The 23,318-nt window shown below is 27.5% G+C and overlaps 1 protein-coding gene across 16 annotated transcripts in view; it reads left to right on the top strand.

Moving 5' to 3' along the window:
- The window catches only part of LOC142319565 (uncharacterized), a 178,830-nt gene that overhangs the window by 121,007 nt on the left and 34,505 nt on the right, over positions 1–23,318 (top strand). For 8 of the 16 annotated variants that reach the window (XR_012755215.1, XR_012755214.1, XR_012755213.1 and 5 more), the window contains exons 9-13: positions 1,771–1,892; positions 11,350–11,373; positions 16,321–16,368; positions 20,614–20,695; positions 22,123–22,308. Coding sequence is in view for 11 of the 16 variants with exons in the window: in XM_075356987.1 (XP_075213102.1) it covers positions 1,771–1,892; positions 11,350–11,373; positions 16,321–16,368; positions 20,614–20,695; positions 22,123–22,308 (462 nt within the window). In the remaining 5 variants the exon portion in view is untranslated. Of the gene's footprint in view, positions 1–1,770; positions 1,893–11,349; positions 11,374–12,224; positions 12,261–16,320; positions 16,369–20,613; positions 20,696–22,122; positions 22,309–23,318 lie in introns of all 16 variants that reach the window. The other 8 variants (XM_075356990.1, XM_075356993.1, XM_075356989.1 and 5 more) reach the window with 7 other exon arrangements.

Genomic DNA, 23,318 nt, shown 5'->3' with positions numbered 1-23,318 from the left:
TTGTAGATGTTGAACTGTTTATGATAACGACAAAACCTGTTTTGTTTAAGTGTCCTCCAAATCGAATGCAAAACTTTGATATGCTTAGAAAGACATCATATATTGATGCCTGCACGGCACTGAACTGCATCGATAATAATTTCATCAATAACAGCAATAGTTGGTATGAATATTAGGTAGTGAAACTGATTCCGAAGATTGTGAAAAATCATTGCACTGTTTGTTTTGGGATTTGGAATCCTGCAATTCAGAAATTGTATTTCTTATTTTACTGCAGCAGCTGTATCATTATCATTACACACATCCAAAATTAATACCATATCATTGTATTCCTCTGTTATAAAGAAGTACAGCATTAGTTCAATGCAAATTCAATCACATTCAAACTAAAATTCACAGAAAACCTTTGCTAATAACAGCACAGTTCACAGTACCTGATATACTTAATGTACACTACAGAATGATTTAAAATAAATGCTAATATAATATTGCCCATTTTGATCAGCTGTTGTTATTTTATTGCCAACTTTGAAAGAATAATTTTTCAAAATTTATTGTGTTTCTATCATCAACAAAATAATTATTATAAGAGTAACTTTTATTTATTTACTTTTATTTTACAATTGTTATCATCTAATTTCCAGTTTTTTTTAGATTTTTTAACAGTAAATTTTGTTTGCACAAATTTTTCACATCACCAAAAAAGAAATTTTTTTATTTTTTGGTGATTCTAGTTTTTGTTTACACTAAATAAGTACTTTTCTAATTCTAACAAATGTAATGTGTAATGTGCACTGTTCTAAGTAAAATTCAAATTTTTCCAACGTTTCTTTATTTTATTTGACTTATCATACACCATTTTGTTCAGAATTAAATTCTTTACAAGTTTTGTTTAAAAATGTTCAGTTTATTACTCATTTAACAAAGTTAATGTCAAACATAAAAAACTGGGATTTTACCCCAATTTTTTCTCAAAAACTACTACAAGTTCAGTTCTGGGACCTATTTTATTCGATTTTTCAGGTCAAAAACCATAAGAAATTTATTGTAATTTTTCTCTTAATTAATTCCCTGAAAATTTCAATATATCCTCATTTCACCAGAGTAGCTGAAATCTGAGCAAAATCTTTCACTAGCTGTAACTTACAAACGAAGCCTTTTAGGATATATGTTTATGTGAATTTTTTCCTTTTTTTTTTCATGAGTAGAATAGATTATGAGAGTCCAGGAGTACTTTGTGATATATTCTGAATGTATCGAAGATGTAAAATGTATTTATTTTATTGAGGTAATAAGATTTGCAAAGAACAGCAAGTAGAATCAGTTCAGGCAAATAACTTTTGACTAAAAAAGAAAGAAAGAAAAGCTGAAAATAATTTATTGATTACTTTTATACTTGTCTGAAACACCATGAATTTGATGAGAAAGTAAAAGTCATGCAAATATCCATGCAGAAAGTGATTAGTTATTCTTAATATAAAATAAATAAATGAGTGCACCAATATCCAACTGTGAAAAATCCTTTCTTTGATTTAAGCTTTAAAATGCAAACAAAATTCTTATGCAGTTATCCAATTATGTTTGATTTATGATTTTATTTGTGTTTCGTTATTTTCTTTTTTTATATTTTTTACTTTACAATCATTATTTATTTTTTATTAATACTAAAAAGGTTACTGTTAGCATTAGTACTTTTATAATATACTACTAAAATTATTATACTTTAAATGTGAATATAATTAGAAATGTTGGCAATTTGTTTTTGAACAGAGAGACTTACTAATGGTGGTGATATAACTGATTCAGCTTTACGTGAAATAGAACGTAATAAACAGATTGGTGGGCCTACGCAGACAAGTAAAAGTACTCTCATTATTCATAGTGTTCAGCGGGTAAGTGCATTTTCAGGCTATTGAAAATCTTTGTTTAAAACAGTTATCAATATATTTAGACACAATTAAATTTATTTTATCTTACTATTTAATTATGTTTAATTATTTTATAATGCAGTTTCTAATTCCACAATTACTTAAAAATTTAATGTTTTTACTACAATGATTTTTTATTTGTTAATAATTTATTTATTTATTTATCATATAAATTTTTAGACCTTCTTGGATAAAATTATATTTTGTAACTGATATAAAGTGTTTACTGCATTTGTAATAATACTGTTGAATTACTTCTGACCTTTTAATTTATTAAATTGTATTAAAAACACATTACCAAACTTCTTACTGAATGGCAATATGGAAATATCTGATTTATCTAATGAATTTTTTGGCTTTCTGTGAAGTAATATTTCTTAACTGGTTCAAACTTGTTTTTACTTATTTTATATCTACATTAATAGTACTAGAAAATTATAGCTACCAAGATTTATTAAGTTTGGATAAAATCACTTAAAACTGTTAACTGAATGTGAGAATAGCATTTTTTTTTTGTCTTCAGTCATTTGACTGGTTTGATGCAGCTCTCCAAGATTCCCTATCCAATGCTAGTCGTTTCATTTCAGTATAACCTCTACATCCTACATCCCTAACAATTTGTTTTACATATTCCAAATGTGGCCTGCCTACACAATTTTTTCCTTCTACCTGTCCTTCTAATATTAAAACGACTATTCCAGGATGCCTTAGTATGTGGCCTATAAGTCTGTCTCTTCTTTTAACTATATTTTTCCAAATGCTTCTTTCTTCATCTATTTGCCGCAATACCTCTTCATTTGTCACTTTATCCACCCATCTGATTTTTAACATTTTCCTATAGCACCACATTTCAAAAGTTTCTAATCTTTTCTTCTCAGATACTCCGATTGTCCAAGTTTCACTTCCATATAAAGCGACACTCCAAACATATACTTTCAAAAATCTTTTCCTGACATTTAAATTAATTTTTGATGTAAACAAATTATATTTCTTACTGAAGGCTCGTTTAGCTTCTGCCATTCGGCATTTTATATCGCTCCTGCTTCGTCCATCTTTAGTAATTCTACTTCCCAAATAACAAAATTCTTCTACCTCCATAATATTTTCTCCTCCTATTTTCACATTCAGTGGTCCATCTTTGTTATTTCTACTACATTTAATGACTTTTGTTTTGTTCTTGTTTATTTTCATGCGATAGTTCTTGCGTAGGACTTCATCTATGCCGTTCATTGTTTCTTCTAAATCCTTTTTACTCTTGGCTAGAATTACTATATCATCAACAAATCGTAGCATCTTTATCTTTTCACCTTGTACTGTTACTCTGAATCTAAATTGTTCTTTAACATCATTAACTGCTAGATCCATGTAAAGATTAAAAAGTAACGGAGATAGGGAACATCCTTGTCGGACTCCCTTTCTTATTACGGCTTCTTTCTTATGTTCTTCAATTGTTACTGTTGCTGTTTGGTTCCTGTATATGTTAGCAATTGTTCTTCTATCACTGTATTTGAACCCTAATTTTTTTTAAATGCTGAACATTTTATTCCAGTCTACGTTATCAAATGTCTTTTCTAGGTCTATAAACGCCAAGTATGTTGGTTTGTTTTTCTTTAATCTTCCTTCTACTATTAATCTGAGGCCTAAAATTGCTTCCCTTGTCCCTATACTTTTCCTGAAACCAAATTGGTCTTCTCCTAACACTTCTTCCACTCTCCTCTCAATTCTTCTGTATAGAATTTTAGTTAAGATTTTTGATGCATGACTAGTTAAACTAATTGTTCTGTATTCTTCACATTTATCTGCCCCTGCTTTCTTGGTATCATGATTATAACACTTTTTTTGAAGTCTGACGGAAATTCCCCTTTTTCATAAATATTACACACCAGTTTGTATAATCTATCAATCGCTTCCTCACCTGCACTGCGCAGTAATTCTACAGGTATTCCGTCTATTCCAGGAGCCTTTCTGCCATTTAAATCTTTTAATGCTCTCTTAAATTCAGATCTCAGTATTGTTTCTCCCATTTCATCCTCCTCAACTTCCTCTTCTTCCTCTATTCATTTTAATTCATTAAAATGAATAGAGTGTATTCAGTTAATTCATTTCCTCCATATAACTCTTCAATATATTCCACCCATCTATCGACTTTACCTTTCGTATTATATATTGGTGTACCATCTTTGTTTAACACATTATTAGATTTTAATTTATGTACCCCAAAATTTTCCTTAACTTTCCTGTATGCTCCGTCTATTTTACCAATGTTCATTTCTCTTTCCACTTCTGAACACTTTTCTTTAATCCACTCTACTTTCGCTAGTTTGCACTTCCTGTTTATAGTATTTCTTAACTGTTGATAGTTCCTTTTACTTATTTCATCATTAGAGTTCTTATATTTTCTACGTTAATCCATCAGCTGCAATATATCCTCTGATATCCAAGGTTTTCTACTAGTTCTCTTTGTTCCACCTAAGTTCACTTTTGCTGATAGAAGAATTTCCTTTTTAACATTCTCCCATTCTTCTTCAACATTTTCTACCTTATCATTTTTACTCAAACCTCTTGCGATGTCCTCAAAAATGTTCTTTACATCCTCTTCCTCAAGCTTCTCTAAATTCCACTGATTCATCTGACACCTTTTCTTCAGGTTTTTAAACCTCAATCTACATTTCATTATTACCAAATTATGGTCGCTATCAATTCTGCTCCAGGGTAAGTTTTGCAGTCAACGAGTTGATTTCTAAATCTTTGCTTAACCATGATATAATCTATCTGATACCTTGCAGTATTGCCTGGCTTTTTCCAAGTGTATATTCTTCTATTATGATTTTTAAATTGGGTGTTGGCAATTACTAAATTATACTTCGTGCAAAACTCTATAAGTCGGTCCCCTCTTGCATTCCGTTTGTCCAGCCCGTATTCACCCACTATATTTCCTTCCTTGCCTTTTCCAATGCTTGCATTCCAATCTCCAACTATTATTAAATTTTCATCTCCTTTTACGTGTTTAATTGCTTCATCAATCTCTTCGTATACACACTCTACCTCATCGTCATCATGGGTGCTTGTAGGTATATAGACGTTAACAATCGTTGTCGGTTTAGGTTTTGATTTTATCCTTATTACAATGATTCTATCGCTATGCGTTTTGAAATACTCCATTCTCTTCCCTATCTTCTTGTTCATTATGAAACCTACTCCTGCCTGCCCATTATTTAAAAAATATTAATTTTTTTCCTATTTCATATACAGTAATTTCCTACTGGTGTTAGACATCACCTCATTTGAAACTGCATTGTAATATTTATGATGAAATTGATAATAATAAAAATTTGGATTGAATAGAGAAGAGGGTAATTACTCTCATTTTATTAAACTGAATATAAACTGAAATGAAATATGAGTTATTTTTTGTTTCATTCTTTAATTTTATTGATTTTAGTAAGGAAAAAACACAGGACTGTCACTTAACACACACAAAGTTTAAAAACAATCATTTACATAATTCATAATAGAATGAAAGCTCTGGTTCCCATTTTGTCTTCATGTTACTGTGTATATTTTTGTTTTATATTGTGACCTAAATGAAGAGTAGATCTAGTGTTCAGATATCTATCTGTATATAGTGACCTAGCACTTAATTAAAGTCCTCTCTGAATAAGGTTTATATTTTATAAAAATTTTTAAGGAAACTATATTACAACAAATAATCACTATTAACATGGTAATTTGTTGTACTATATTTGAATTTTGCATGACACTTAAAAAAATTTAGCTGGATTATATTTTTATGCATTATTAGCATAATATTTTATATGTAATCATTATAAGTAGATTTTATCTAATAAGCGTACTGCTGTCAATATTTTTCAGTATTTTAAGTACATGCACAGTTTGCCTGCCTGTTTTTTTATCCTAGATTTTTTTACTTTGAATGGGTTTATCATAGCTTTTTGTAATTTTAATTGTGCACTAATAACATACTTTTCTAATGATTAGTTAATTAAATTTTTTCTTGTTTTTTATTCTTTATTATTAAAAATAATATTTTTGAATTCAAAGATTCCTTTTAATCTTTTTTGGACACCTACTAATACTAGTTTGAATAATTTGTTACTTATTCAGAATACTTATGAGAGGATGTCCACTATGAATAATAAAATATAAAAAGTATTGCAATTTTAATAGTACATATTAATTACTGGCTCATATTATAAATTTTTAAGTTGAATAAAAATACATTCAGAATAGTAAAAGAGCCCTCATAAATTATAACAGCAGATCTCTTCTTTGTCTTCAAAGAAAACAAATACAATTAATTCTATGTACTATGTTATCTTGATTAACGTGGCTACAGTGTAATAACCTATTATTAAAATTTAAATCACTCATTTAATCCAAGTTTTCTTTAGCGTTTTAAAATTAAAAAAAAAAAATGAACTGTTTTGGTTGACTGAATTTTGAAAATAATTCCTAAAACATCATTATAAAATATAAGTGAATATTTTCTTAAAAAAAGTTATATTAAATATTAGTCTTCAGTAAGTAATAACAATTTACAGATTGTCCCATAAGTTTTCACACATAGAAAAATAAACATTTTTTCTTATGAAAACCATTTTTATTTTTATAATATGCTGTACATAACTATCATAGTTTTGAAAACACATTTCAATGTGTGTTGTTCACTGCTGCAGGACATGTCTAAGTACAGCTGGAGATATCCTTATAATGGTGTTGGTGATACATTCCTTGAGATGATTTATGTTTTGTACCTTTTCATAAAAAAATGTTTATTTTTCATATGTATGGAAACTTATGGACACCTGGATAATAGCAAATTACTATAATAGTGAATATAATAAGTTCCAGTATTTCTATTTTCATTTATTACCCGAGATTAGTATTCTCTGTAACTACTTCACAGCTTTCTTCTACTAGCATATTGTTTACATTTTTCTATATGTTAAGTGTATTTCTATTGATTGCTTGTGTTGTTAAAGAAAACAACACAAGTTTGTTGTGTAAGTAGTATAAAGAAACTGTTTATTACAATGTACCTATTTATTATAATCGTATTTCATTTATCTGTAAATCTTCATACTATGGATATTAAAGATGTACTTTCTATTAGACTTTGAAAACAAATTTTAGTCTAAAAACGTAAAATAAGGATTAGCTATGTCCATTTTACAAATCATCCTAGGTTTTATCAAGGCCTAAAAATAAATTATTTTGTCAAAATTTTGCTTTGATGAATTTATAGCATTAGTGGACTGTTTTGTTTGTTATTATCTAATCGATTATAATTATTGTTTTGAAAAAACTTTAGTATTGTATAATATTTTGTTGTATTCCTGTATTTTCATTTTTTAATCCTTTGTCAGTAAACATTTTATTTCAATGACTACTCATTAATAGTGCTTTAGATTCATAATTTTCATGTTTTTCATTGAAAAGATAAAAAAAAATGTTAGCAATAACGTGACATTAATCGTAATTAAATAATTGCTTGAACAGTGAGTGATACAGGATGGTGTAAAATTCTATCAGAAACATCTCTCATATTAGAAGATTTCTATTTTAGTTTTTAGTAAAAATATATTATTATTTTCTCTCTATAAATAGAAAGTATTCAAGGGTTGATCAAAAAATACGTGGAATTTTTTAATTTCTCAGGCTGTATAAGTCCAATTATCGCAACTTCTTTTTTATTGTATTGGTATACTTTCCCTTAATACATATTTATATTGGTAGCCATATTGGATGCGTTTTATTGTTGGCTGTTGAAAACATTATCGTTGTTGATGTATTTTAATACGGTCAGCGATTTTTAATTTGTGGAAAGAATGAAACAATGAATTTACACTAAATTTTGCTTTAAGAATGGAATAAAGTACAGCACCGCATTGGAAATGTTGAATGTTGCTTTTGGTGATTTTTCTATGAATAAAACAAGTGTTTACAAGTGGTACAAACATTTCTAAGAGGCATGAGGTCATTAAGTGCCTTGAACGTCCCAGTACATCAACATCCAATGACACCGAATTATTATCAGGAAGTCAATAAGAATTACTAGCTGGAAGTTCTATGCTGTTTGCGTGAAGCAATCTGAAGATAACATCCGGATTTGTGGTGAAATAATTCATGGCAGATGCACCACAACACGCATCTGCTCACACTTCACTGCTTGTTTGTGAAGTTTTGGCCAAAAACAACACTGTTATGATAAAACAACATCTGTATTCACCAGACATGGCCTCCTGTGATTCTTCCTATTCCCCAAGCTGAAAAGAACCATGAAAGGATGCCATTTTGCGAGTAATGAAGAGGTAAAGACAGAATTGCTGAAGGAGGTGAATGCCATACTAAAAATTGCATTCTAAAGGTGCTTCAAAGATTGAAAAAAGCGGTGGCACAAATGTATTATATCTGAAGGGACTTTGAGACCCACTGGGTTGGTCTAGTGGTGAATTTGTCTTTGCAAATCAGCTGATTTTGAAGTTAGAGTTCCAGCGTTCAAATACAAGTAAAGGCAGTTACTTTTATATGGATTTGAATACTAGATTGTGGATACTGGTGTTCTTTGGTGGTTGGGTTTCAATTAACCAGACATCTCAGAAATGGTCAACCTGAGACTACACTTCATTTACACTCATACTTATCATCCTCATTCATCCTCTGAAGTAATAGGAGGCTAAATAGGAAAAAGGAAAGCACTTTGGAGGTGTCAAAATCAATACTGATGAATAAATAAAGATTTTTTGAGAAAAAGTAAAATTCCACGTATTTTTTTATAAAACCTCATACATGTTCTTTCAAAACATTACACAGGTCAGATCAGTTTAGACCTGCTGCATCTTTTTAGATCTTCCACTACAAACACTGCTGCTTTGATTTTAAACTGCACTGAGAAACCCAACATTGATTGTCTGTCATGATTCTAGAGATTAATTTGGATTATTGTTAGCGATATTTGAAGCTCACAGAAGACATCTAAACAGTGCTACTTGGATTGAGAGAGCCAAGAATGTGATGATTATTCAAGTTTTAAGTATTATTTTTTGGCAGGACCCCAAGACTGATTCCAGCCTTGTCACACAAATGTTAAGGGATGGCTATCATGGGTGAGTTCCCAATTTTTCCAACAATATACTCGTGATTGGCATTGGCTTCACCAAAGGTGACAAAATCAATATTGATGAATAAATAAAGATGTTTTGAGAAAAAGTAAAATTCCATGTACTTTTTTATCAATCCTCGTATAAAAATTAAATTTATATTATTTTTTGTTTCAATGCTTTCTCAGAATCCTGAAACAGAGAGATGGGTGGTAGCCTGATGTTTAACTATGTACATTTAGATATATATCAAGTTAATTTATAATAGTTTTTTCTTTACTTTTAATTTGTAAGCATATTTAAAATTGAATGAAATGTTACTTCTAAAAATTATGGAATTAAGAGTATTGTATTATTTTCGTAAAAGAAGTGACTTTTTTGAGTAAAACTGTTAATTAGAATATTCTACCATCTTTTTCCTTTTGTGATATTGTCTTTGTATGCTCAACTGACAGATAGGGATATTATTATAAGCTATATCTAATAAAAAATATCATACTATATACTTGATTACACCACATGTTTTTTAATATATATTAATACACAAAGTGTTGGCAACACAGTATATGTATTCAAAGCTCCAAGAAACCAGCCTAGCATATTGTCCTGACAATTGTAATTCATTTGATTGAAGGCTACAAATGTTCTTTTTTATTATGAAAAATTTTAGATATAAGTTTTTTTGTAATTAAATAGTTATATTGAAAAATTATTGTACGTATAAGAAAAAATGAGAACTAATTAGTAACCAAACAGTTAGAAAATATTTAAGTTTGTTGAAACATGATCACATCTTCTAAGATATTTTAATGTCTTTTTGTATCATTCAGATTTTTTTTTTGCAGAGAGTTTTGTTTTGAATTTTTTTGATTATGATAAACTGTAGTGCCAGTATTCCATGCCATTTTGTTTTTTTCTGGGTTTAATGATGCATCCAAGTTTCGTCTTCTGTCAGAGTATTGAAATCAGTAGCTGTTTACAACATTTTTTTCATTGATTTTTTTTTTTGAGATGGCGTTGACTGACTGCTTTTGGTCATTTAGTCCTATGAGAATGGAAATTTGTAGCATTTGAAAACTGCTATGCCTTAGTCAGGATTTGAACCCAGGACCTCCAATGAAAGGCTGAGACTTTCATAGATTTTTATGATAATTCTAGTTTGTAATAATGTGTCATACTCGTTCTTTTGATATGCCTATCTGAGTGGCAATATGTTTTTGTATGATGCAACAGTCATTTTGAACCAATTCATCCACCACCTTTTTGTGTTTCTCATTAGTCACAGAAACTGGTCGACCACTGTGAGATTTATCCTCAATATTCACTTTACCAGCTTCTGGTGTACAAAATTTTATTGTTTACCTACTCATAGTACTTTGATCAACAGTTTCATACCATAAACAACTTTTAGATGATGATGAATGTCGCTAGCCTTTTTCTTCTGTTAAAAATTCAGTCACTGCATCACTGCACATTGGTTTAGAGATGTTGGCATACCAGGTGCTCTCCATAACAATGACAACTAAAGAAAATGACAGGGTGAGAGTCAAAAAATTTTGGAATGTTAGTGGTAATAGTAGGGGAATGAAACTACAAGATGGCAGTATTTATCACTTTGTGTGACATTTTGTTCTTCTATTACATTTAAGTGTGCATTACATTTCAGCCACCTCTTTTATATAACTAATTATAAAAAAGACAGAACATTCTGAAGTATCCATGATTGTATCTGTAGGATTGTAATGAATAACACATATAAAAGTATACATAAGAAAGTGAATTGTTGCAGCTAATAAATTTGGTAAATAGCTAACATGTTACTCTTTATAGACAGAAGTCCTTACCTAGTTTATAATAACATTTGAATCTATACAATGAGGAGATACAAGAAATGGAACTGGTTATTTAGGCTAAAAGCCAATTTAATAAAATGATACAGTTAAAAGCATTTTTAAAAAGTTAAAAGCAATTTTTCCCCAAAAAAAATTTTATCAAAATAAATATTTTTGGTAAGTAGTTTAAAGAATGTTCCGTGTTTTTTTTTAGAATTAAAGAATTTTAACATACTACTGTACTATCCTTACTATAATTTATCCCTTTTATTCATCTTAAACTTGCAGTGTTATAAAAAATAAGTTATTATTAGTTTAACATTTGTAGAATATTATTCGTTCCTATTTACCTTAGTGACTTGATTTTTTCATTTAATTATTACTGTGTATTTTATTGTCTTGATTTTTTTTAATGAAATATTAATTGTGTGTTTTTTCTTTGGATGCTTCCTGTTCTGTTCTGTACAGCAGCCACAACGACAACTGCTGAAGGTAAATATCCTGAACTCCTATTTGTTGTTTTTATACTTATTATTTATTTATTTATTTTTTTTTTTACTTTTCCTTTTTCTATTTTATTTTATGTTAGCATATACAGCAGACATATTAAAAATGTATAATTGAAATAGTTAATGTATTAAATTTCTCATAGCAAAACAAAGTACACATTTTTATTCAGTTCCATGATTTGCATTGTATATTGTATATAATTTTAAGAAATTTAAAAATTATATTTATGTAGAGGCTTAAAATTAAAATTTTTTATACTTGGACATGCATTTATTTATACATTTTATTTAAAACATCACAGTACATAGGAAAGATTTGGTATGAGAATCTTTTTTATACAAAATATCTATTATTCACACTCAATTGGATTTTTATGTATATTTTTTTAATAATAGCTTAGATAGAGAGAACGTACACAATATATTTACTAATTAACCTAAATGCTAACATATGAAAATTGTTTTTATTTAAACTAAATTAAATTTTCTTCAGTAACAATTCTTTTCATTTATGTTTATTCTTGAATTACTATTATTTTAATTATTATGAATATTGATTTCTTTTTATACAATTTTTTAAATACAGAAAATTTTAACAAGTTTGATTTCTTTAAAATTTACCAATTGATTTAAGTTATTACAGTTAATAGAAAGTAATAAATGCTAAAATAATTTCAGATTTTTTAAAATATTTCTGTTGGTTTTTTTTTAATTTTTCAACAGAAGGTTTTATAGAACATAATTTAATGTGGTTGAATATTACATTTATTTAGTAGTTTTAAGTTTTTGTGAAGTAGTAGTGTTTAAATAATACATATTTGACTTGAATTATAGGATTTATATGAATATCCATACAACAAAAAAAAACCGGTATGTCAATAATTTACTTGTAACATTTAAATAAAATGAAATAATACAATTTATTTTAACTCTGCGTTACTTATGCATATCATCATCATTACACATTATGCATTAATAAATTAATTAATTAATTTTCTACAATCATATTCATATTAAAATAAAGTGTTTCTTTTAATTTAATATATTGTACTTTGTTCGCTGAGAATAAGTATGCATTTTTAATTATATATTCATAATTTTTGTTTTATTTGTGTGGTTTTTCAGATTTTGCTTGTAAAAATGCTTTTAGTTATGCAAGTGTTTGTTTTACTAACAAAAAATCAAACAAATTTATTCATTATTATATATAAAAGCATCTTGTATTAAATTTCTGTTGAAGATTAGTATAAAAGTTAGTGTGTATATTTTTAAATATTTTTCTTACTAACATACAATGGAATCAACTGTCAAACATTCATTATTAATATAACATTCCTGGTTAAAATTTTCTAAATACAATTGCGCTTAACAATTTAATGTTAAATAGTCATGGTTTATATACATAATTTTGAAACTTTCTTAAGGAAAAAACTGAATACGTTAGCAATGCAGTAACTCTGATAGGGTGTTGATGCCTACGTACTTCAGTGACTGCTTAGGTTGTTTGTTTTGTACATCATCTACAAATTAGATAATTTTTTGTGTAGGATATGCAACCAACTCTTAGTTCTTTTCATCATAACCATCTTATAATCCAATTTATTGCTATCAATGAAAGAATTGTACGTTTGCAATTGTTTAAAATAAAATAGGATTATTACTATTATTTCATTTATTTTTTTAACTTTTAATAGTATATATAATAAATTAAATTTATGTGGTGTTAGTTCACCACAAATTACATCATGTTAATTTATTTGTACAGGGGTTAGACCATGAATTTTGGATGGCTAATTTAAACATCAATTAACAATTTTCTTAAAAATTAAGTGAAATAATGAAAGAAAAATATTTATTATAAATACAGTGTGGGGGAAAAGTGGTTGGAAAATGTTCATATTTGTAACTAAACAATAAGGATGTCAGTAAAATTACATGGATAAAGTGCATCAGTTGATATATAAAATTCATGCAAACTACTGTTGTGCATATGAATAATTGTAATATTCATAAACAATAATATTAAAATCATAAAATTTTAATGTTTTCATTTTATTTTTACAGTTTTAAAATTGAAGATAGTTTGTCAATTTTACTAGTTGTCAGTTGTCTTTCTGAGTAAAACATATAACAGTTCTTAAGTAGCACTTACTCAACTACTTTCAGAAGATATTTATCATATATCAGAACAAAAAAAAATATTTGTTTTTCAGTTAAGCTGCAAAATGTGATCACAACTGTTTTTCAAAAATCAATAGTCAGTTTTATTGAACCAAAAACCAAAATTATCTGGTATTGTTCAGATTAATTATTCAGTTTTGTTTTTCTGCTAAGATAAATGTACACAAAATAAAAATTGGCTTTTGGTTTTATTTTAGTTATTCAGTCATAACTGTGTTAAGTATTTGAATTATCCGAGTATATATGTACGAAACTTTTCTCTAAAAAAATGTTCAATTTATTGTACATTTTACCAGAAATATTTAAAAAAATCAGTTTTATCCTTTGTCGACTGGTTACATTTACAAATGAATCTTGAAAACTATTCGCTTAAGTAATTTTCATATAACAAAAATTAAAATGTTGTATTATTTTAGGTCTGATTAATGTTTGTTCCATCTTTTTCTCTCATATGAGAAAGTGGCCAACAGTTCTTCTCTTTATTTTTCTGCCTTATCTGTACATACTGAAGTAATCCTAATATCAATGGAAATGAGATTAAAAAATACATGACTTAATTTTTTAAATAAAATCTTGATTTAACTAAAGTACAGTATATTTTACTAAAGTATATTTCAATTTTTTGTTTGTTAAATTCAAATTCGTTGAAATAAAGAATTTGTTAAATTCTTTGTGTTTTACTTTCAGAAAATAGTAACTTACAAAACATTTTCATACATGTTTTTGAAATTTTTACATATCAACAATCAATTTTTACTTACATCAACTTTTATTTCCTTCTACTTGTATGTATATTTATTATTTGGTTTATTTACTGTCAGTTCTTTAAATAGTAATGTTACATTTCACCTAACTGAGAGGTATGCACATGATGGATTTATTATCTACGATTAGCATTTCGTATATTGTTACATATTGGGTAGAACCCCAAATATTAATCAACATTTCTAACTTTTTTTAAAAATCAGTGATAAATAAGTCAGCCTTATTTGTCAGCAATACCTATTACTTTTGTTTATCAAACTTCCTAACATTTAGGTAGTGTGTTAACTGATTGAGATTAAAATACCTGAAAAGTTTAATTCTTTGTGTCTTTTTTTAACGTCAGAAAATTCAGTCTAAAGGAACTGTTTTTACTCATTTCAATTTTTTGTCAATTAAAATCAGTATCCTCCATGATTACATGAAATAGTAGAATATATTTTCATATTTCTAACTGTATAATTGGCATTTATGATTATTTTATTAGTTTAAGATAATCCTTTGCAAATGTTTTCTCATCAGATGAATCATATACTTCAGAAGTTCAATGAACTGTTTGCAGTACCTGCTCTTGAAGTAATTGTAATTTGATTATAAACTATGCAAACATTATTGTGACATGTGGTACACAATATTGGTACATGTTGTGTATTGGTCCACATGTAGGTACATGTGGTACTAATATTTTTATTTGAATACAATGCGGTGTGATTTATATAAACCATTTTCATATTAAACAGATTTTACATTATTTCCATAATTTGTAAATTTTAGAGGAAATTACTTGATACAGCAACTTATTTTCATCTCATTAAATTCATTTGAACTCGAGTATTAATAAGTAATAATATATCAGGAAAAAATTAACATCTTGATGAACAATTGCTATCTTTTTTCCAGATTTCCTTCATTTTTTTTATAATTTCCTTTATTATTTCTGTTTTTTGCATGTTATTATGTACACTTTAATGAAATTATGATATTTTATTCAATAAATATATACCTGTTTTCCTCCAATTAGGAGACTGGCAACACGACTTCCCTATTATTATCTAATTTGTGTTTGCTCAAAAAAGTGATTAGAGTAAAGTTTTCTATTTATGTGATGGAAACTGAATTTATAAGTATTCAACTTGTTTATACCAAGGAAGAATTATGAAAAATGATGTATAATTTTCTTTATTCAGTATGGGTGAAACTTGCAGAACAAGAGAAGTAATGTAATAGCAGTTGAATTGAAACTAGATCTAGAAGTGAATAGATTTTTTAAAAATGTTTAAAAACAAATGTCTACTTCAAATGTCTACTTAAATGTCTACTTCAAAGACCATTGCCAATACTCAAAGCTGTTGGCAGATTGATTTATGCTGATCAATAAGACAGAGTTGATAAAACTGAATAAAATTGAATATAAAATTAATTTTCAATCATCTATTAGATGTTAAATTTTCCAATACATCTGTGGCTCAGTGTGTTCCATTTAAAATGACAGATTCAGAACGCATTCTGAATAAAAAGAAAAATGCACCACTGCCCATATTTTTTACTTTATGGAGACAGGCAGTTGAGCTTTCATAATAATGAATTTGGCATGAAAGTTACAAAGAGGCAGCAATGAACTGTTGATTTGAGAATATGGAAATTCTGTAAGATTATGGATAACTAAATGTAGGTGTTTCTAGCTTTCTAATTGAGAAAAAATGTCTTAATTTTTTTTACATATCTTGGTATTTCTGAAATATTGTGAAATTGACCGATTTCTTTTTAACAATCATGACTTTAGTTTATTTCATTAACAATTTGAACCCAATCATATTTTGTTTACTTGCATTATAACAATGATAATTAACAATTAATAGGTATGTTTTTTGTTTGGATTTTTTTTATACTACTGTGTTTAGATGTTTAGTTTTTAATGAAACATTTGCCTGCTGATTTTGTTTGAAGTGTAGAATGAAGTGTGTTGTTTTTATATTATGTTTAACAGGTAGAACAAACAGAAGCTGGAAAATGGCATGAAGTATCTGACAAAAAGGTTAGAAAATTAAAAAAAAAAATATTATGTAAAGCTTAATTTTTCTGTGTCAGGTGGCTTCTATCTATTTATTTTTCTTTATCTAGTCAATTTTCTTTTATTTAATTTAATGAATTATGAAGAATAACCAATTAAATTTTATTTAATTTTATAATTTATGTTTTAAAAGAAAAATGATTATAAAAATTTTATTTGAAACAGATATTTGTTAATTACAGTGACATATTTGTTGCATTGCTTCTTATTTTCTAAGTTATTTGCCTCAAACGTATTTAAATAATTCATTCTGTTTAGTCTTACTACCACTGGTAATAGTACAGTAGGAAGTTGTTTATCAGGAAAACCCTTTACTACATAATGTTTTACAGTTTATGAATGTTTATTTACCAAGATAAATTAAAAAAATATATATATAATTGCTAAATGTTGGAGTATTATTTCAATAATAATTTTATAATTACTTGCTTGCAAAAGTAATTTCTTTAAAGATATATTTTTTAATAATGTTTAATTACCTTTTCTTTTCTTTTCATTTAACAGACTTCTGTTTGTCTCAGGTTATGTATTTTTTTATCAGGTTTGTATTATTATTTTGAATATTAAATTTCTATAATTGTACAGTTTGAAATAGAGATGTTTTCTGTTTATATTTTAATTTACTAACTTCATTATAACATTCTTACTAAATAAAATTACTAATATTATCTTTTTATTTTTATTTGTTAGATTGATTCAAGGTTTACCTTTACTTACATTGTTGTTATTTTTTTATTAATTTACTGGTAAGATATATTTTTAAAAAATTATTATTACTGGTAATAAAGGAATTTTAATTTATTTAATAATAAGGTTTCTTATTCCCCTATATTTTATCAAACAAAATACTTATTTCTTAACAAAGTCTGCCTGTGGAAATAACTGCCTTTACAAAACCTGCATGGTAGTTGATCAAAAATGTAAAAATATTTACTTTTTTTAAAAAACTTGTTCAAATAAAATCAATAAACTGCAGGCTGAGTGAAATGTTTTGTTCTCCTACTTATGTTAAAACAACTGCTGGGTTTTTATTAAAATTTTATAATATCAAATTTCCAATATATCTTGGAAATATTTTATTTAGATGTGAATTTATGTTTTTAACTGCCACTTAACAATATTTAAAGATGAGTAAAATGCTCGATGTAAGCACTTTACAGATTCTGCAAGTTCATGGAGAGTATGAGGATTGCTATAATGACTCGGTGAACGCAGTATTAATAACCCAGAGAATGAAACTGGGTGATGCAAGAAATCATCTGAGCTGAAAATTTAATCTGTTATTAAAAGCTTGTCATAGTTGCCCTCATAGGGGTATGGAGTTATGTACACCAGTTCTATCCTTCTTGAAGTGGTATCTATTCATTGGATGGGTAGATTGTTATAATCAAACTTTAAATATCAGTAAAACCATTATTCATGCTTCTCAGGTTGATTTTTCATTGCTGATCACATGGCTAGTATTTTCATTAATAATAAATGTATTATTTTTGTTGCCTGCAGTATTAAACCTTTGGGCATCTTTTTAAATAGTAAATACATTTTCAGGGGATGATCAAATTGATATAATTTTCAACAAGTTCAAACTACTTTGTTTTGGTTGGAAGCATCTTTATCAGAATTAAGATTAGCATTATTGTTAAATTCTTATTATGCCTGCATATTTTGTGATCTAAAATTGGATGTAACATTTTGGGCCAATTGAAAAAATTCAGAGAAGTTTGAAGGATATAAAAATGGGGTGTCAGACCTTTGTTTGGTGCCAAGTGTAATTTATGTAAACAGATTTTTATTAAATTAATAATTCTGGCATTTAATGCACTTATATTTATAAATATGCTAAAAAATTATCATTATTCCTGTAAAAATAACAAGAAAGGACCCTATTATGCTTTAGTTTTTATTTTGAATAAATTATCTAGTAATTTAGAAGATTTTCCAACCAACTTATTTAAAATTAAATTGAGAGTTTTCTTTTATGTGAACAGTAATACTGTGTTTCTCCTATAATTTATGATTGATTACATTCCAGAAAAAATCTCTGTGGAAATATGATACTTATATTATGGAATTATTGTTTAGACCTTTAATATTTTATTAGTTTCATTGAATTTTTTCTTTAAAATTACTTTTGAAATAAAATCTTCCAAGTGTGTAATTTGGACCATTATCCTCCTGCAAACACTGCATTATCCATCACCCTATGAATTGCATACTTACTATTAGCATTTGCCAATGTTTTTTTTTTTTAATCAAGCCTTTAGTTCATTAATATCCATAAAATCATTTCAAACCCCGTCTTTTTAAGTATCCCCAAAGAAAAACTTATGAGTTAGAGATTGAATTAACAAGTATGTCACCAAAATAGAATGAGCCTATGTCAGTTTGGGCATAACAGTGCAGGACAGTCATACTCAACCTAACAATATATTCTGCAACACCGTTATTTTGTAAGTACAGGTTACAGAGATGCTCAACTTGAAAAAGAAAACTTTAGTCTGTTTATAGATCTTTATGATATTATCAACACTGCTCCTCTTTCTATATTTAAAAAAATTAGAGCTAATCCACGCCAATTATTATTGGCATGGATTAGCTGATTACAGTGATTATTAAATGGAGAGGAAGTTAAAGAAGTTCTAGATATTCTAGGTCACAACAAAGATAGTTTTGTGTGTGTATGTTTAAACAAAATTAAGTAATTATGAGTTTCATCAGTAATTTAAATAATGATTATTACATTTATTTTCTCATTTAACATTTTAATTAATGTTTCATTGATTTCTAAATGAACAATATTGTTATAGCTAGTTAATTTTGGCATGCCTGAAATTTTACTTAAAAGTCTGATATCTGTCTTGTACTGCATGTTTGCAGATGTTTAAATTTTGAGTTCTTTGCACTGATTGATTTTATCTGCTTGATATACTGTTGAAAACAGACCTCTTACTAATTTTTATCCACCACAGCATTTTCATTAGGTGCTTCATAGCCCTTCTAAATTAAACTGTTATAAATATTCTCTCTGAGCTGATCTAACTGAATTTGTTTTAATAAAATACTTGATACCAACAGTTAATTGACTGCTCAATAGCACCTCCTCAAACAAGCAAGTGAAATGTAAACTTCTGTATTTATTGATGCATGCATTGATTTTCCTTTTTACATATAAAATTTATAAGGTGGAAAGTCATCTGCTTATAATGAAACTGGACATGAATCATCAATCGTACTTGCTTTCGCTTAGAGTATGATGTTATAAGACCTTGTACAGAAAAGAGTGAAGATGTTTCTTATGGGATTTAATATTACCAAAGGGCTTGATATACTGATGTGCAACTGTATATTTGATTCAATGAAGAAGCAACAATAACCATTTTAGTAATCTGTTTCTCTAGTATCATGCTTACAGTTCTTAAAAATTGTTACTCCATTTTTAAAAATGTGTTGTTTCTCATGTTAGGTCACCTAAAATGTTGTGGTACCTTGGTGTTTCTAGTAGCAAAAACAATCTAAACCTTACTGAAAGTTATTGGGTTGATATTAACCTACTTAGGTTAATAAGTAATTATTACAGTTATTTAGGAAAATTTAATTTAATTTTGAATCCGTGTCTTTCCAGACACCTAAAAAACTGTTCTTTTCCTCTACATTGAAGATAAAAATATTTCAGTAAAGGAAAAATGTAACAGTCACAAAATATAAGCATAATTCAGTTACACTGAATTATCTCAATTGACGTTTTACCCAGTTGCACTGGATCAAAAAAAGAAAAGAAAAAAATATATATTTATATATATCTGATGAGCAGATATTAGAAATTTTGTTTATAAGGCCATAATCTTTGCCCAGTTGCACTAGATCAAAAAAAGAAAAGAAAAAAAAATATATTTATATATATCTGATGAGCAGATATTAGAAATTTTGTTTATAAGGTCATAATCTTTGATGGGAGGAATTATTATTATGGAAGAAAATATTTTCTCACGAATTATAGCATCTAATTAGAAACATGGGATGTTTGAATGTTGTTTTCCTTATGAGGTAATTATTGAGGAATTGTCCATATATCCAAGGTAAAATACAGTTTATATTCTATCAAACCACAAAAAGATGTGTAAGTTTTTACCTTAAACCCAGATGTTACTTAATTTTATTATAAAAATTATATCTGAAGTAAAATTTTGAAGTTGGTTTTTCTTTATTTAGGCTGGTATTAAAGAAACAATGGGATCAAGTCAAGATTCACCTCAACCACAGCAGCATTCAGTTACATTAAATGTTAATGACGGTAAGTATCTAATTACATTTAATACATTTTGCATAGAGGAGTGTTAGTATTATATTTTTATTTTAACATGCTGAAATTCGATATTATTCTTTTTCAAAAAATAAAACATTACATTAGTTGTACTAATGTAAAACATTAAATCTAATTTTAAATTGCTACACTGTTATAAAAACGTAACATTTTTACAAATTTAATATTTATATTACGTGAAAAATGTTCATATATGTAGTTGAAACATTTTTCATGATTTTTTGTTTTTGAAAATTACCAACATAGGTATGACTTTAACCACTAAGAATTTCTATACATCTATTAATCCCCAGCTTGGTTCAAAAACAATTTAATTAAAAATTTTAAGCTTATTTTTCATGTTTGAAGAAAATCAGTTTTATAAAACTTATTAGATATCTTCATTTAAATTAACATTTTAGCTATATCATAACTTAGTGTTTTCTGTAGAGCTCTGCTACTCTCATGGTGAATAACAACCTTTAAAGTTTGTTACTCATGATACAACTTATAGAAAATGTTTTGAGGACAAGACTTGTAAAATTTTTAAAATTTTTGCGTAAGTTAATGGACATGACAATGTCAAAAGCAAACTCTAAAAACGAAAAAACAAAAACAAACCTAGTGACAAAAAATACGCAATAATAACATACATCAAACTACCTTTCATAAAAAGATTGCCAACATTTTCAGAAAAAAGGTTATCATGTAATTTTCAAATTCTGAAACAAAATATACAACATTGAACAGCAAACTAACAAAAACACTGACAACCCAGGAGTACACAAAATAAATTGTAATGATTGATATTAAATACTAATGGACAGTTTATATTAATTTGATAGAGCATCATTTACAGTTTTTAATAATTTTAAATCTTTGTATTGAATTTTATTTGAAATGTTGACTTCATTTTAAATTGAATCGACTGCTATTGTCTTAAGATAGTAAAAATACTAAGAGCATCTAGTGACTAGTATTGTTTTCCTTTAGTAAACTAGAAAAAACAAGTTATTAGAATTGTGACTGGTCATCACTGACATTTATTCCAGGTATCGCAAGACACCATGTAATAGATGAATCCTTATCCAGGATCCTATTACCTCTTTCTCTCTCTCTCTCTCTTTCTCCCTTCTATTTATCTATCTATCACTAGTTTGGAAATTAAGATTTAACAACAGAGAATGTAACAAGAAATGTTACACATGACTGTTTTATTTTAATTTGGTGTTTCACTCCTTACACGATGAAAAGTATTTGTACCGTTTGTTTATTTTTGTAACTTTAGTAGTATGATGTATGCAATCACATTTAAATTGAAACATCTGATCTACATGCAAATGACTTACTGCCACTCATTAAAATGAATATAATTATTTACTTAATAAAATATTTTAATAATATTTCTCTTTTTCTAGATCGAGGAAGAAGTAGAAGAAAAAAACGAGATTTCTTTGGAACAATTAAAAGACGGCTTAATAGATCAAAAACACGATCCAAATCAGTAGATCCTGGCGAGTATGAAGATTCACTGAGTGCTGAATCATTGAGTCGTTCCATTTCTGCTGATAGAGCTAGAGATCCATCTGCACATTCGACAGGTAGTTGTATTAATTCCATTACTTTTATTTTGCTCATTTCAGTTAATTTGATTGGTTTGATGCATTTCTTTCTATTCTATGCTAATCTTTTAATGTTAAATTATTATCTACAATTGCCAGCCTTTGCAATTTTAATAATTAAATGTAGGAATTAGGTAGTTTGTGGGCGATTTAGCACCAAACTTATTAGTGTTACTATTAAACCCATATAATCATTTTCAAAAACAGTAAGTAGGATCTGATTAATACAGAGTATCAGCAAAGCAGTATTGTGGACTGGAGTCCCATTAGTTATTGCACTTGTTATTTCTTTTTAAACTCAGTACAAGTGAAATAATTTGACCATACAGAAATAATTTCTTTAAGCAGTGTCTATTAAAATTGTTTGATCTGTGATCAAACGTTAATGAAGTAATCCTTCATTTTATTTCTGTGTAGCATGTTCCATGTGCAATTTTCTGAATGTTTATTGTCAATAAAGTTCCATCAAAAAAGTTTGGGCTAACTATGGCACATGAGATAAATTCCCATAAAGACAAATTCCTGTCTTTTTGGAAAACTAGTTGTTGATTTCCATAGCTAGATTAGGACAGTAATGCTGTTCTATCTATCTTTACCCTATTTCTTGACCTATCTTTTGGATTTTACTGGTATTCTAATAAATATAATTATGTCTATTCACATATTCAGAAAGTAATAATCGTGCTTCAACAAATAAAATTTTGAGAAAAAACCAGGATTCGCAGAAAACTGGGAGAGCTTTTTCCCGCACATTTCTTTGTGGCTTCCAAATTTATCTTCAAACAAAAGGTGTATAGTAATATACAAATTAATCCAAACACATATGTTATTTAATAAAAAGTAACTTTATTTAGAAAAAAAAAATCATATTTGTACAAATTGTGATTATTTAGTAGTTAATATGTCTTCCTTTATTCTTAATCATTTCATGTATATGATTTGGCATTTATTCAACAAGTGTACTAGACATTTTTTTATTTCTTCATCATGAT

This window comes from Lycorma delicatula, chromosome 2 (assembly GCF_047948215.1).
Source record: "Lycorma delicatula isolate Av1 chromosome 2, ASM4794821v1, whole genome shotgun sequence".
Lineage (NCBI taxonomy): Eukaryota > Metazoa > Arthropoda > Insecta > Hemiptera > Fulgoridae > Lycorma > Lycorma delicatula.
Note: the sequence above shows the minus strand (reverse complement) of the source record. Positions and strands in the feature narration are given on the sequence as shown.